The following is a 16,443-nucleotide window of genomic DNA, read 5'->3' as shown; positions in this document are numbered from 1 at the left end:
TGCATGGAACAAGGCTTCTTGTACTATCTATACTCATCATGAAGAATTCTTTCCCAGTACTAAATTTTTCTTTCGTTCTTTTCTCTTTCTTTTTCTTTTTTTGTTAGAAAAAAAAAAAAAAACATAGTGCAGCGACTGCTACTAGAAAATGTCCGTGGGCTACACAAAATTCCAAAACGTAAGACAATGTACAACTATATGCTATGGAATAGAACTGCTAACCTAGTAAAAAGGTTTTTTTTTTTTTTCTCCAAAAAGAAAAAGTAACTGGAGAAAGAAATGGTGATCACTGATCCTCAATTATCAGTTCAGCAGCCGCACCCATTGTTTCAACTCCACCAATTCCCAGCAATGCTAAGGCAAGCTCCCCCTCATTCCACTGCCTCAACCCTTTGCTTAATCTCTTCAGAACATCTGCGTCCACCTCCAACACCCAAGAAGGTGCGCAACCTACCATTAGGCTTACAAACCCCGAGACATAAGACCGCCACGTCGCCCAATCACAACCTAGCGATATCTTCCCATCAAGTGCACTTGCTAGAAGTTCCATGTGTGCACCAATGACCTTAGGACGCCGCTTTGATGCTGATGAGGATGAATCGACTCCCCAAGCAAAAGCACCAGAAAGTACAGCAAAATAAGCCAGTGCATATCCCTGAAGCATGGCAACCATCCCTTTGGGCCCTTCTTCCTGCTCAGACCTGTGAACAGCAATAAACCAAGAAGGCAAAGTTTCTTTGAACAACGAGTGAACCAAGCCTACACCTCCAGATAACCATACTAGAGAAGCTCCAAGAGAAGCAGCTACTTTCACCCACGTCATTGCTGCAGTAAGAGAAACCTGTCCACATCTCAGTCCATTCTTTGATCTCTTCAACTTCTCTAATTTCTCTCTGGGAAGCCCACTGCATGCTATTTCTCTCACAGAAAGCATTATGAGAGAGATAATTTCTTCTGTCACAAACACAATTTCTCTAATGGATCGGTAAACACGAAGATAAAGAATTCCAGGGGCAACAGGAGAGATACCACCACAAAAATGGGAACCAAAACCATGGCCAAGAAGTGCCCCAACACCACCATTGCTATAAATAGCTGTGGCACTGAGACCGAGTGTGGCAGCAAAGCAACTTTTAAGAAGCTGAAACACTGCATTGCTGTCATGGAGAAAGACAGTGCGAGATGCAGAAAAGACAAGGAAGTCAAACCATCGCTTCGCCTTTTGGGTCCATAAGGATGCCACAATTGGCATGCAAGGCCAGGGGCAACCTGCTGCAAGGCACTCCAAGGCTGGACCAGCTAAATTGAGAAATCTTTCTGAGGCTTTGTCAATTTTGTAGGTTATGGTGAGGCTCACAAAAGCAGCCAGAGGCAAGGGAAGCGTAGCTGGAGAGCTTCCTCCTGCGAAAATGATGCCTTAGTTAAACTATTAAAGAAACACTTTGTAGATGAATGAAAATGAAAGGCGTAACAGCATTTTAACAATTGTATTTTTTTTCCAACTAGTCGAACCACGACCATATGAAGTGGGAAGTCTAGGAGGCACAAATTGAATATAAAAGAACTTTAAACTTCTCATTTTTTTGGACATGCAGACTCCTCTAAGCAACCATACAGATAATGTAATTTGCAGCAAGGAGAACCTGAAGCAAGGCTTGGGATATCAACACCAGTAGCAGCTAATATTTTCTTGATCTTTTCCTCAACATTTGACAAATTTGCTGCAGGACTTGGCCAATCTGTACCATTCATAAACACTGGCTTCCAAACACCTCGACTTACTTCAGCAGAGAAGTAGCTGACAATAGTTGCCAAAGATGCAGGAAGATAGTCTGCTAAATCTTTAAGCCCTGTGCATGCAAAATACTTAAGATTAAAATAGCACTTCTACAAGGGCTATAAATGGAAATAGATTATTTCATCGTCACTGGGATATATCAACTAAAGGTAGATATTTGAAAAATATAAGCTACAAGCTACTTCATATAATTCATAGCCATAGGGAACTGTTGATAACAGCCATCAGATTTGTCTGGCATAACTTATTGGGATAACAGCTTTAAAAATTTTCATTTGCTCAAGCAAATACGAAGATGAAATCAAAGGGGCAAACTAAGATACACCTGTAGCCAATTCCCGTGGTGAAAGCCTTCCATGAGCACAGGCTGTCAATGCAGCATCAACCACGAACGGAACAGCTTCCAATATGTCCCAGGCAGGCAATTTAGGTCTTAGAGAGGAATCATCACTTATAGATCCATTGGAACCACTACTTCCAGAAGTAACAGTAGTTACAGATTGGCTTCCTCTATTGATCTTTCTGAACATCATGTTAAGAAGCACATCGACAATCTGATGAACCGGAGTTCCATGGACAAGACCAGATAGTGTAGAAGCTATACACTTTTGATGTTGCCGATACCAGACTTTCAATTTTGGAAATGAATCTACAAATACTGGCTCTAGTGATGAAGAAGTTGCAACTGCAGAGAGTCTCCTTTTATTTCGATCTTTATGGGTGCTTCCGGAAGAGACTAGGTGGGAGTTTCGCACTGATAAGAGGTATTCAGGAGTTAGCTGAGAACCAACTGTCGGTACATCTCCAACACCATGCTCAAGAGGAGGGTGATTAAACCTCCATAGCTTCAACAGAAGTGCAAATGCATTGGAAAACACAGCATGAGCAGAAATATCTTCCCCTGTAGGCAGAGTCCATGAGACATCTGGCACACATGACCCAAAAACCTCACAGATTGGCATCAATGAACATGCAAGTTGAGGAACCTGGCATGAAAGAAAAGGGTAAAAACAAAAGAGAGGGATTTAGTTGGAGGATTCAATCAACGTCCTCGTAATTAAGGTACTAACAAGCACTTCGACTGTTCTTCATTTCTCAGAGGGAAAAAAAGCTGTTAAAGCAACCCATCATGATGAGATACAGCATATTGACAAGGTATTAAGTATTATCACCATGGTCAAAATGTAGGCATAGCGCAACAAAATTATTTCTAACTGAAGCACGGAAGATGTTACATCAGTAAAAGGAACCATACCAAACCATGTAGTGAGAAGATCTGAACACAATCTACAGATGCCAGTCCAACTATAAGCACATTCAGGATTGGAGCATAGCTTATCAAATGGCTGTCACCCCCAGAATAATCTGCAGGAACTGGAGGTGACAGTAATCTAGTAATGAAATGAACAGTATGCTCCTGCAAAAAAATAAAAATAAATAAAAGTCAAATGTTAGCGTATTTAAATTGGTTGGCCATTTCTATCAAAAAGAAATAGTTGACTATTTGGAATAAGAAGAAAACAACCAAGACAGAAAGGAAGGGGAGAGACTTCAAGCAGTTCATTACAAAATTATTATCATATGGAGCAAACTATTGCCTTGCATGCTGTTTAAAATATCTATTTCATTACCTGTATGTTCCAGCCCCGAAGAAGAGAAGCCCCACAAAGAATTGTAGCAGCAGAGATCTTCTCATCATCTGACCCTTTGACAGCAAGCTCATATACTTTCTCGAGCTCTGCTAAACTTCCATCAAATCCATGAGCTTAAATTCAGTTGCTTTACCCTTGGTTAGTTTACAAAAAAGAAGCATCTGATATACCTGGCTTCAGGAAAGAAAAAGGAGTAGCTGAAGACCAGGCTAGAATTAAAGAAATTAGATGATAGCTGAAATTCATTCACATATACCACCCTTGGGTTCTTGTACATTAGAGCCAATAACTGTATGCCTTTTCATATAGGATTTCATTAATTAGTTTTCCAAACTGGAATATCCTGCTGAAAAATAACTAGTGCATTGAGCATTTTGTTTGGAAACTTAAAATTTGGAATTCTCTAGTTACAGGCCCCACAGGGTCTCTATACCATTGGACTGCTGAGACTATCCTAAGTTTACAACTTTTAGACACCTTTGCAAAAGTAATCATGTTCATCCAAGTGAAGAGCTTAAAATTAGTAATAGAAATTTCTATGTTGAGGGATATTGTAAAAATGAATAGGTGATCCGTGGCCACAGGATCACTATACAACAGGATGAACCCTGTGTGGTAAAACTTTATCTTTAAGGAAATAAAGTTTAACCCACAAATCTATGGTCTAGATGAAGAGTGAGAGTACCTTGAAGCAGGACTCGAAACCAGAGCACTGATCATTGCTGGGGTAAGTAAGGACCCCTTCATGAATGATGACCAGCTAGGAACCTGGGCAGGCACACTGTGAGGTATTTGGTTGATACACCCATTAACATATCCAGGCCAGAAATACGCTGATGTGTCCAATAGGTTTCTGGCAATACAAGCCTCAACTATCAGATGGCGCATGTTTCCAGCTGAAAGCAATAGCATAAAACTAAGATTAAGAAACCTCAAGAACAAATGAAAATTTACATGGAGCATAAAAGCAGAAATAAGGAAGATAAAACTACATCAAAGAAATTTTCACAAAAGCCATCTTGATGAAATAGAAATGATAGCGACTTACAACAATCGATTGGCATGTCTTTCATGTTAATACACTCAAAGTAGGCACTCCCAATAGTGATTCCAGAAACAAACAACATTGCTTTTGTCGCAGCCTGATTGGCGGCTGAAACAACAGACTGAGGTGGACTCAGCAAGCCTTGGTGATCACCAAGTAACTGCAAACTAAAAACTAAATCATTGCGGCGCTTTCCTTGAAATTTATTTTCCTTCCAGTGATTTGTGGAGCCAGATTCTGACTCTTCAGTTGGTGCATTTTCCTCTTCCTCAATAAGATCAGAAACAACTAGAGGTATGATAGACAGCAATATGCATAAGCGAGCATCCAGGCGAGGAATAGGGCCCTCAATAGGATCTCTTTCCTGATAATTAAGAAGACTTACAGTGACTTGCACAAAACGATTTGATAAACAGGTATACTGAAAACACAGGAAATAATACTCTTTTGTTCCACAAACCAAATATTTAACCTTAAAAAGTTTTATTATGGATAACATGTATTGATTTCAGTCGTTCTAAGTCCCTACTTTAATGCTTCGAGAAACATTATGTTTTTCAGGTTCCAAAAGTTATTTTCCTTTTCACATTGCTTTACAAAGAGAATTTCATGTTTATTCATAATAAATTCTAACCCTTTGAACAAGACGAAGAGCTGCGATCCAAAGGCCTAAAAAGGTGTCATGCCAAGTGGTGCTGTTTACTGCTTGTAGGGTTTTCACTAAACCTGCAGAACAACAGAATGTTTTGTAAGAGCTGAAATCACAATACTCCAGTTAAAAGAATACTTCAAATACCAACGACAAACTCTAGCCTTACCAGTTATGATTTCGATAGCACTTGTTGCATTAACTTGATACCCATCCATGGCATCTTCTAATGCAAGATCAAGAGGAAGCCAAAGGGCTGAACGACTAGATCCATGACAAAGACCAGCAGAAGATACTAACGACCCTAAAGCCATAACTTCATGGAACTTCTGAAGTGAACTTGTTTTGGATACTCGAGTGAACGATGCATGAGTTTTTGAAGTTAACTGCAGAAGATCCTCAGCAGTTAAAGTTTTTGAACTTCTTATCGCTGATGAGTTTGCTCCAAGTAAGTGTAATCTCTGGACAAACCTTACCCAATGAGTGGGCCTGACAAAGCAGTAAGGGACTGTAAGACGAGAAATAAACATTCAAAACGATGTCAACGGGAAATCAATTCAGCATTTATGAAGAGGCATCATGACTATGGTTTGCTACATGGTATAACCATAAAATGAGTGGAATCTGTCTAATGTCAATGAAAACACTTGCTATCAAATTTCATGTAAACTTGAAAGCTAGTTTTTTTATTCAGCGAGTAAAAGCACAAATTTGAAGAAGCAAGTTTAACAAGAGATGTACATACAAGTTCTGCCGTGCCAAGTGGAGAATCCTTGAAGTCAATTTATGTTCAAGAAATAGGCCAATTATCTCAATTGCCATTACAGTATTCAGATTCTGCAATTTCTCATGATGTTCAGTCCTCTGCTCATCATAATTATCAAGACCATCTATTTCCATTTCTTGAGGTTTTGTTGCCCATCTGGACTTCTCCTCTGGGGTAAGTTCCAACAGCCCTTCATCATCCAATGATGCATCTAACAACTGCCAGACAATTGAAAAGATGAACTCAACCACAAGAATCCCAGGATCACTGGCTTGCAGACCAAAATTCTGGGACAGATGGAGAACAGCATCTATTGATTTCATGATCCTGTAAGAAGATGGAGAGGAAATTACCAATGGAAAGTTTATCCTGATCAGAACTTAATTTCTTAACTTAGTATTTTTTCACTCACTTTTCATAATTCATCCCATTAATCTGACACTTAAGTGAAAAGGCCTGTCTCTTGAGAAGTTCCATAAAAAGCCTATATGCCACTGGGCGGTAATGTCGACATGGAATAACCCTGTGAAAGAAAAGGAATTAGCAATGCGGGAAAATAAAAGTCGGCAATACTTCCAAGCAGAAAAACAAATCCTGGAATTGTATAAAACAACTCAATTTTGCAATGAAAACAAAGTTTTGACTTAGTCGGTTGACTTATGTCAAGAAAATTTTGAAAAAAAACAAAACTCCATGTTTCCTTTCCAAATTCTACAGTCATTTTTATGAGAATAAATAATTGAGAAGACCAACAAATGTCAAGCAGAAATAAACTCATAAGCAGAAAAAAGAAAAAAAGAAAAAGAAAGACAAGGCAATCGTTAATGGAGAAAGCTACATGACTGAATGCTGATGATAACCTACACAAAAGCAAACACTTCTCTTCATTTGTGAAAAAGGTATGGGTAATAACAGAATATAGACTCTAAGATACTGATTGAAGCTTAAACAAAAAGGAAAAAAAGGAAAAACAATCTTTATCAGCTGAACTTTCACTTCTCAAATATAAGTCCAGCTAGTTATTAACAATAAACATACATGTAAACAGTAAAAGATTCAATCTTCACAAACTTAAACTGCACGTAATCACCTAAAAATCCCAGAAAAGGAAACCCATAAAAAGTAGATGTCTCAAAAAGAAATGCAAAGACAAAGCAATTAAGCAAAAGCACCAGAACAAAAAAAAAAAATTAGAAAAGAAAGGAAGTAATTTCAGACCTATCAGAAAGAAGAGCAAGAACCATTAAAGAAGGGACAATCTTGAGGACTAAGGCCTTCTCAAGAAACTTCCAAATAATGGGGACATTATTATCCCAACAAATGTAAGAGACTAAGACATCTGCAAGCTCTGGAGAAGGTAAAGAAACACCATTTGAGCTCAAATTTGAGGATATTTGAAGAGCCCAAAGCAAAGGATCACCACCCTTTTCCTGGGCAAGCTTGGTCATCTCTACAACATAATCCCAGATGCTGCTTCCAATGGAAACAGCCATTTCTGGCTTAGAGAGAGATATATCAGGCAGTTGTTTCAGTTCAGACACATAAATTTCGGCTTTGTAATTGAAGAGACAGAACAGAGAGAGTGGGTAGCCTTTTCTTGTTCTTGAAATGGGCTTTCCTATTTCTTTTCTTTTTTATGAATTTGAGGGACAAAATACAAATGAGTTTTGACACATGAACAAGTAAAGCAGACTGAGTGAGAGGGTACCAGTGGAAATAAAATAATGTTTGAAAAATATTTTTCATCTGGAGAAAAAATTATACAAATAAATAAATAATAACCTTCCATATCACTATGGTCCATGGAGGAATCTCAGAACCATGTTGGATCTAATCCAACTGCTTTCACTTTTCAGTTGAAACAGTGGTGGCAAAATGGTAAAATTTTACTGGTGGGACTTCATTTTCTATGATATTAAATTTTATTTTAATTGTTACTAATGATGCTAGTTAAATTCAAGAATTTTAGATGTTCTATTGATATTACATATGAATGTGTAACACTTGTTGAAATTATCTTTGGATTTGAAATTATGTTATGCACTTATGTTTAAGGAACAGAAGAGTGTCTCTCGTACAATTTCAGAAAGATAATTATTTACAAATAATATGTTAAATCATGGAATCTTGTTTAAATATAAGGTAGACATGTTACAGCAATATATTTGTTATTTGAAATAACAATGATATAAGTACACCATGTTGGCACATGCAAATATATTATATTAGTCAATTGCTAGATCATATCAAATAAGGTGATGTGTCACCTTTCTTTCACTCTAATAAAATATTCCATAGCCACTTATAGATGCCAATCCACTATGTTGGCTCATTTCTTGAACAAACTTTTCAATACTAATGCCATTAGTTAATTATTACAGGGACACCATCTATTACATTATTTAAGAATTAAATGAAAAAAATGAATAATGTAATGGTGGGGATTAAACATTTGTCCCAAAATGAATGAAAAGATCAATTAAAAGTTCTGATAGTTTTTTCCCTAAATTTTTCATGGTACCAAAAGAAGAAAGCAGCTTAATTTCCTAAATGCTTGAAATCCAAAACTTTTCATTAATTATTAGTAACTTAATTGAAGAGAGGGTGTAAATTTATTTCAGTTCTGAATTTTGTTATAGTTTTGGTGGATGGGGAAAATAGAAAATATAGTGGGTAGGGGTTGGTGGAGATGGTGACAGGGGGGGGGAAATGGGGCATATGAGCACAATCAAAAGGGTTGGTTGGTTGGTTGGACATAAGGTTTATGATGCCAGGGGCCTCAATAGCCTATTGCTTTAGGTAATGGAATGAAGGTCCTTTCTCTCCACACCACTTCATATTTTTTCTAATTGGGACCATGTTTGGCAGCAAGTACAAGTGGAGGCTCCTTTATCCACCTCCATCTATTTTTCAAGTTTTTTTTTGTTTTGTTTTTTTTTTTTTTTTTTTTAATTTTGGGTTATGTAATTTCTTTTAATTGTCTTTTTTGTGCAATGGTAGGTAAGCAGCACTAGCAATCGATTGATCAGTTATGGATTTCTGCTGGGTTGAAAAGGATGTATTGGCACAACCCTTTTAGCTCTTTATATTCTCAAAAGGTATGGTTCAACTCCCCCACCAAATATATCTCACCAAATCACACAAAAGCATTCTCCTTTTTTCCTTTTCTCTCAACTTCTTGGCAAACCAGTATTTCAAATACTCCCTTTTTCTTTTTCTTCTTATAATAAACTTATCAACTTTTTACACTCGGTATAAATAGCGATGAATTTTAAACTCAAAATCTCTTAAATTGTTACAAATGAATTATATATCAGCAAAAAGATTACGAGTTTTATAATATCAATCTTAGTTTTTAATTTAATTGATTAGATACCATTTAGAAAAATTTAACGTCTAACATAGTTAATTTATCTTTCAAACAAAAAGAATCTATTTTTTTGTTTGATCTATACATATAAAATCTACCTCATAAAAATGAAATCCAGGAAAATCAAACTTGATATGTTAGATTAAAGAACCAATCTTTTAGCTACCACTCAAATTAATCCTCTTAATGAACTCTCTATTTCAATCCTCTAAACAAGTTAGAAGCAATTTCTTAAACTTTGACTCTCTAATTTACTTATGGAGTATAATGTGAGAGAGGGATATGTGAAGCATGCAAACAAAAGAGAAGAAGGAATAATGAGACTGTTTAAGATAATTAATTTGGACTTTCAGATAGTATTTCGTTCTTTATTTGTTTATTTGACTGGAAAAGAAAGATATAAAAGATAATAAAGTTAAGAGCCAAAATTTCAACTGCATGAAGACTGCTACTGCTAATTCATGATTATGAGGAAGTGAGGCAGTTGAAATGGATTAATCATCTATTATAACTACTAAGTTGGTATGATCTGATTGGAAGGTGGTTAAGTGGGTTAAAATTGGTCACTGAAAAAAAAAATTAATTTTAATTAAAATTAATGGATTAGAGTTCTGCAACTTTTAAGCAATTCTATATGATTTTTTCAGTCCTGTAGCTGTCTCAAGCAATTAATTAATTCTTTATTTAAGTCCTTACATTGTTCAAAAAGAAGATGCCCATACCAAACTGAGCCAAGACGGCTAAGGCAAGCAACCATAATTAATATATCACAACACTGTAGAAATGATGAATACGTTTTTTTTTTAAAAAAAAAAACTGGGAAATTTATCAGATTCTTGGTGGATCCAAGCTGATGGACTGACTACCTGATTTGTTTGTTCTCTTTAAAGGAATTTAGAGTCGGAGAAAAAAAATTAGCGGGCGTAAAGAAATATTATAGAGTAACAGAAATAACTATTGTTATGCATAAATTAATTTAATTAAGTTTAAACTCAAGATATTTGAGTAGTTTGATGAAACGATCTCGAATTCTATAATACTCAATTCGATAGACTTGCAAGTGTAATTAATTTCTTTTTTTTTTTTTTACTAGTTTACTTTTTATACAATGACCGATTTAAATTATACTATATTTAGGCATATTAAATATATTATTGAGTCGAGTTTAAATTTAAAATATAAAATCATTTTATAAGTAATTGAATTGATTCGAGCCAATTTTATATTTATTGAATATATTGCAAAAGTCAGAAAAATAGGCCCGAGGGAATCTAAATTGTCGTTGAAACTTTGAGTTTTTAGAGTAAGTTGAGTTTAAACGTAACAGTGTCGAGTTAACTCCACTGGATGACATCCCTCCGTGTTCATCATTGCACTTGGGCAAGGCAAAAATGATGCCAATCTGTTCTAATCATATGGTCACCGAGATTTTGAGCACAAGCTATGGCCTATTGCTTTGATGATGAAATGAAGATTGGTGCCTTGACTTTAGCTAGTTTGCGGTGTGAACAAATAATTGCCCTTTAGCGGCGGGAAAAAAGGCCATTGAAGTCATAAGAGGAGAATTTGCAAGGCTGAAACTATACCAACAAAAAAAGAACATGACAGTTTACACACACACACATAAAAAATAATAATAATAATAAAGAAAGAAAGAAAAAAAAGTGCAAGCTCATTCATAACAGGGTTTTTTTGCTAAACATAGCAGCAGGGGAAATGGGTCCAATCAATTTCAGTAGGATAGGGAAGTGGGGGAAGAAATTATAACTTTGCTGATAAGCCTCCTTACATCTTCTTTTGTTTTTTCCTGTTATGGAAATGTCAACTGTCCAGGGTGATTAAACAATTTGTACTTCACGGCATGCCAAGGAGCCATTTATTTCACCACCCACACCTCAAAAAAACACAGAAGGAAAAGCAAAAGGATCTTTTGCATCACATGGCCTCTCATGATGGGGGCGGTTCTACTCAACTTTCCAACCTCTTGGCCATACTATCATTACATATTAAAAAAAATAAAAAATAAAAACATTTCCTCCCATAAGAAGATTGTGTGATATTTCATTAAAGCAAGTTATGTGCATAACAAAGATTCTGATAGCAGTTGCATATATAAGTTGATGATTCACTGTTATAACCCATAGCAAGCTCAGAAGTCAGAACATGACAAAAGAATATGATTCCTAGTGAGAAAATAATAACTATAATGACTAGAAGCATATGACAAGAGAGCACTAATTTGTTTCATCATTAACATCCTACCAGCCTCAACTAAAATTTCTTTTAAGTTATGAAGATAATAGATAAGCTTATGTGGTCGCAAAGCTCCTGATGCCGTTGTCTGAATGGAAAGAAGGCAGCATTTCCTCTTGTGTTTTCAATTCTATGACGGCTCTGACTTTCGACATCCCTGAGATCCACAAGTAATGTCCAGAGACAACATGGCTTGAGAAATCCCCCCGTGTCTAAATGAATAATTACTTTTCTGAAAAATTAAATGTTGAAAATATGGCAGGATAAGAAGCATGCTTCAAACAAAATGGTGACATAGACATTCCACCTTGAGAACATAAAATGATGCTTTCCTGATAATGAGCACCACCAGAAGTAACAGATATAATATAGCAGTAGATAGAATGCTTGTACATATGCCAAGTTTCAAGCCGGGCCCAACATAAATAAAGAAAAATTACCATGTGGGCTCGACACCTTGAAATTGCTTGTAAATGTTACTATAAACAAATACGTCACTATAAAGAATAGTAGCAAAATTTTGATGCCTGCTTTCAGCAGATCTACCATACTTATAGTTGCATCATCTTAGACTAGAAGTCTTCGTCCATTTTAAAGACGAAGTTTTTCCCACCATCTTGAAGGCTTGACATAACAGATGCCTTCTGATAATCTCCTACCCTTCTCTCGAAAAAATTTGCCTTCCCTCTGCACAGTTAAATATACAAAACCAAGTAAAAACCATCATAATCATACTTAATACTCCTACAAGTGCAAGACACCATAGTGCTTTCAGCGTGTCCAAAATGCATTGGTTCTAAAGTCAAGAACTTGGCTTTTTTTTTTTTTTTTCAAAATGCCCCCTAAATGAGTCGCCTCGACATTTAATGTGATGAACATTACAAAGACACAGCACTATAACAAGAACCACAATCTTTACAGGCATATTTAGCTAATATTAGCTGGGTAAAATCACTGCTTTATCTGAGTGCTCTGTAAGGTCAAACTTATTCAGTTTAAAATTTAATGCGATGGCGAAAAGAAAGGAGCACATTCTCTTTTGTACAAATATCTTGCTGTTATATAAGTTTGTTGCCTACAATCCGCCTAACAATGAGACGCCAGAAGTTGCTATAAGCAAGGGGTCTAAAAATGAAACTAACGTCCAGAAAATTGGGGGACCTGATCATTAGCCTGGGTACCTCAACCTCATGCATGGGCTTGGACATGTAATTTTCTTCTTCGGCCCTGATGAAGCCCTATGATCATCTGGGCGCATGGCGTTTCACAAGGCCAAGCTGCCCAATAGTGAAAGCATGCATCTCTATCCCTTTTGAGGCCATGCAGGTGAAAACTTGAAGCCTAGCTCGGCCCAAAATCAAACCAGCACGGAGTTTGATGAGGTTTAGTTAGGGGTAAATGCTACTTGTGAAGGACAAACCTGTCTTGCCAAAGGACTAAATGGACAAAAGTTGAGATGTAACACCAAGATGCCGCATGCCCTTATGTTAATTTCCAATATTAAATCAGAAACAGAACTTTAAGGAGGTAAGCATAAATACTCACTGCAAAGAAATAAATTCCATCCAATCAAAGGGATTTTCCACATTATACTTCCTCTGATAACCTAAGGCAACCTGAAAACAGAAGCAAAAACAAACAAAAGCTTTTAAGTTCACCTTTTTTCCCCATTAAAGAAAAATAACACAGTACATTTATGAAGACATACCAACAGACGATCAGCAACAAACTTAATATACTGGCTCATGAGTGTCGAATTCATGCCAATTAATGCACATGGGAGGGCATCACAGACGAATTCAGTTTCAATTTCCACTGCTTCATGAACAATTTGCTGAACCTTTTGCCACTGAAGTTGCTTCTGCAACAAACTGTAAGCAACTGTGATGCATACACATTTGTTATAAATAACTCTTTTGCAGCATATGAGGAAAATCAAGATATGGATAAATACTACAGTTGCTTTTTAGCTACAAACCACTTGAGAAAAAGAAATTAAAAGAGGGAAAGAAAAGCAAAAAAAAAAAACCTCACCTATAAAGAAGGCAAGCAAAGTCACAATGCAGGCCTTCATCTCTGGATATTAGCTCATTTGAGAATGTCAATCCTGGCATCAAGCCCCTCTTTTTAAGCCAGAAAATGGCACAGAAGCTGAGAACAATAGATACGCAAAGACAATTAAAAAAAAAAAATCATAATATGCAATATGAATATTATAAAGAAAAGGAATAATAAATGAAAATGAAACACTTCAAACAACATAAAGAAGCTATTTGAAGAGAACTACCTTCCTGAGAAAAAGATTCCTTCAACACACGCAAAAGCAACAAGCCTCTCTGCATACAATGAGGAACTGCATAAGGGTAAAAAGAAAGATTATTGATAGCAACAGAACTCCCAGCATGAAGCTCTACATGCAGTAACTTCCAAAATGGTGGGAAAAATGTGAGAGAGTGGCAAAACCTAACAGAAATGTTTGCAACTAATATAAAAGAAAGAAACAACCCATGTACTCTGAATGGCTGAAACTATGATATATGTAAACTGGTAAAAAGCTATAGACCTATGAATCCAGTCCAATGCCCACTTGGCCTTCCTAGCCACACAAGGAATGGTTTCAATAGCATTAAACAACCTATTCTTCTCCCTTGAGTCCTTGATGTACGTCTCCAAAAGCAAGCTGTACATCTCTGATGATATAAAGCAAAAATTCCTCAATCAGGTTGCCTGTAGTACATGATGAGAGCAAAAATCCACAAACATGACTTACAAAGCTCTACCAGAATGAATATTTTCCATTGCAATTTGAAATCCATAAAATGCACGGGCCTACATTTAAAAGAAAATACCTTGTTTTTAGATGATCAATTGGGGAAAAAAATAAAGCAGATTGCATAAAATAATTAATCCTTAAAAGATACTTGTAACACCAAGAAGCATCTTAAATAAACATAAAGCAGTCACAGATATAGCAAAGAAGTATTGGGTGAGCAAACCACTGAGAAGATAACAAATTTAGCAAGTTGGGAACAATCATAATTAAAATATTGGGCATGAGCTTTCCTAAAATTAAAAGAAAGAAAAGAAAAATTGTTGGAACTTAGCCAACAAATTCACCTCTGGAACTTGAATATCGTTTAGAAATCTTGCTGCTAGGTTCTCCAAAACAATCCCATCAGATGCAGCAAAAAACGCTAATACATGGCTAATGAAGTGTTTCTCGGAAACAGAGAGGGTTTCCCATTGCTGCACATCTTGAGAAAGATCGACCTCCTCAGCTGTGAGCAAACTAACAAGTTATACAAACAAATCGAGAGAAAGGATAAACAGCAGAAAATCAGCAAGCATGATTTAAGCATTTACTATTTTAGAGTAAAAATTGATCAAAGATGCCAAAAATTTGTCCAGTGTCCAGTTCCACATATGAAAACAGAATAGAAGTCTAATGCTCAATGAAGTTAGGTTAAAATTGGGAGACAGAGAAAGAGAGGCCATTGAAAGTACCTCACAGCAAGTATGCTGCGAGGACAAACATTGAAGGATAAAGAAAAGGTAAACCTGCAATCTCTTTTCACTGCAAGCTCTAACCAAAAAAAAAAAAAAAAAAAAACCAAATATAAAATGCCCTCGATGCATCATCAAAAATGTCTACTTTGAAAACTTAACTACTTAGGACACTCAAACATATTCCACAATTCTTGAAGAATTCACATCCCTATGCCCCATACTATCCTTAACTCTGCCAACTGAACTGTTATTATAATTGAAACCCAACCCGACAGCACCCATCAACTGTGTGTATACCTATTCGTTCCTAACTATACCATTAAGCAAAAGATATAAATTCACTTCTCTGTGTTCTGAAATATGGAAACCGGAGTAAATAGAAATGTTCTGCTTCCTTCACAAAGGCAGTTGCTTTACATCATCGGTTAGGTTTGGATATCATCTCATCTAGAGACCCAATTGTGTGGAAACAAGAGTATCATAAATATGTTATAAAACAGCGCATCAAATGTCTATAATGGACAGAGAAAAGGTCAGAATTGAGAATCTGAGACGGAAAAGTTGTAAACTATAGAAAATTGCAATGAGGAACAATCTCAAAGCATGGAAAAGAATAAGTTTTCCTAAAAGTAATATCCTTCTTAATTGACTAAGAAAGACATACATGTTGAAACATACCCAATTAAAAACATGAACGATGTTGAAGCATACCCATTAGAAAACATGAAAACAGAAAGAAAACCCAACAATCCTAGCCTGAAAATAGAATACAAAATCAAATACAGAAAGACACAACCAAGAAAGAAAGACGGTTAACAAGATTACCTGTCCAAAAACTGGCCTCAGCCTTCTTGTACATCTCCCAAAGTGACTTATATCTGATGGGAAACATACAAAATCTCTGGTTCTGTTCTTTAAGTATTGGCTCTTCTTCTTCATCTTCTCTGGCTCTTTCTTCATCTTTACTATTTGTTAAAGAACCCATTACTTCCTTATCTGTCCCCTTCTTTGGAAGTTTGTATTATTATATCTCATACATAAATGTTAGTTTCGTGTATAAGGAGAAAGGGAAACCCTACAAAAACCCTTTACAAAGAGACACCGACAATTTGGGTTTATGATAGCGAATCAGTGACACAAAAAGATTTGGCCTTTGGGATTTGCTAACCGACTGATTATTACCTTTTTGTTGGTTTGTTGTATTTCGTTCACTGCATGGATTCTTCCATTTCCTTGTTGAGTACTGTTTCGTAAAAATTGTTAAATTTCTGAGGCGACGACGTCGTTTATTTTTAAGCAATTCATTTGACAGTTCAACCTAAAACAAGTGGGCTATTCTTCTGATGGTATGACTCAAGAATGACTGCATTTTTTCCCTTTGGGCACAAGTCCTTTGGATTAAC

General features: G+C 36.2%; 2 protein-coding genes across 7 annotated transcripts; both read right to left on the bottom strand.

Moving 5' to 3' along the window:
* Positions 1-55: 55 nt before the first annotated feature.
* On the bottom strand, positions 56-7,653 carry LOC8261478 (mediator of RNA polymerase II transcription subunit 33A). The gene is made up of 12 exons (XM_002516743.4): positions 7,129-7,653; positions 6,323-6,433; positions 5,890-6,237; positions 5,314-5,633; positions 5,130-5,221; positions 4,499-4,859; positions 4,136-4,346; positions 3,430-3,544; positions 3,054-3,215; positions 2,124-2,784; positions 1,644-1,850; positions 56-1,401 (listed from the first exon to the last, which is right to left on the bottom strand). The coding sequence occupies exons 1-12, from the start codon at positions 7,401-7,403 to the stop codon at positions 287-289; spliced, it is 3,978 nt and encodes a 1,325-aa protein (XP_002516789.1). The 5' UTR covers positions 7,404-7,653; the 3' UTR covers positions 56-286.
* A 4,188-nt stretch (positions 7,654-11,841) lies between these two features.
* Positions 11,842-16,254, bottom strand: LOC8261479 (ribonucleoside-diphosphate reductase small chain A). Of its 6 annotated transcripts, none has more exons than XM_048379021.1 (9): positions 15,866-16,254; positions 14,651-14,811; positions 14,314-14,362; positions 14,097-14,223; positions 13,821-13,886; positions 13,568-13,684; positions 13,242-13,404; positions 13,079-13,149; positions 11,842-12,969 (listed from the first exon to the last, which is right to left on the bottom strand). In XM_048379021.1, exons 1-9 carry the CDS (start codon positions 16,023-16,025, stop codon positions 12,918-12,920), a joined length of 966 nt encoding a protein of 321 aa, XP_048234978.1. In that variant the 5' UTR covers positions 16,026-16,254; the 3' UTR covers positions 11,842-12,917. The 6 variants fall into 6 exon arrangements, with proteins under 6 accessions (XP_048234978.1, XP_002516790.1, XP_048234980.1 ...); XM_002516744.4 differs by having other exon boundaries at positions 11,842-12,220; XM_048379023.1 differs by having other exon boundaries at positions 11,842-12,220; positions 14,169-14,223.
* Positions 16,255-16,443: the final 189 nt, after the last annotated feature.

This window comes from Ricinus communis, chromosome 9 (genome assembly GCF_019578655.1).
Source record: "Ricinus communis isolate WT05 ecotype wild-type chromosome 9, ASM1957865v1, whole genome shotgun sequence".
NCBI classification, from domain to species: domain Eukaryota; kingdom Viridiplantae; phylum Streptophyta; class Magnoliopsida; order Malpighiales; family Euphorbiaceae; genus Ricinus; species Ricinus communis.
The sequence above is the reverse complement of the archived record's forward strand: the minus strand, read 5'-3'. Positions and strand labels throughout refer to the sequence as shown.

Bases quoted from the DNA above. Each gene is read 5' to 3' on its own strand.
- LOC8261478 (XM_002516743.4), bottom strand. From the start codon at position 7,403: ATGGCTGTTTCCATTGGAAGCAGCATCTGGGATTATGTTGTAGAGATG. The intron at 1,851-2,123 runs GTGTATCTTAGT...TTGCATGCACAG, and splicing joins ACCACGGGAATTGGCTACAG to GGCTTAAAGATTTAGCAGAC. The intron at 1,402-1,643 runs GTTCTCCTTGCT...TCATTTTCGCAG, and splicing joins TATCCCAAGCCTTGCTTCAG to GAGGAAGCTCTCCAGCTACG.
- LOC8261479 (XM_002516744.4), bottom strand. From the start codon at position 16,025: ATGGGTTCTTTAACAAATAGTAAAGATGAAGAAAGAGCCAGAGAAGAT. The intron at 14,363-14,650 runs GTGAATTTGTTG...TTTTAAATGTAG, and splicing joins ACGATATTCAAGTTCCAGAG to GCCCGTGCATTTTATGGATT. The intron at 14,224-14,313 runs GTAGAGCTTTGT...TTATATCATCAG, and splicing joins AATGGAAAATATTCATTCTG to AGATGTACAGCTTGCTTTTG.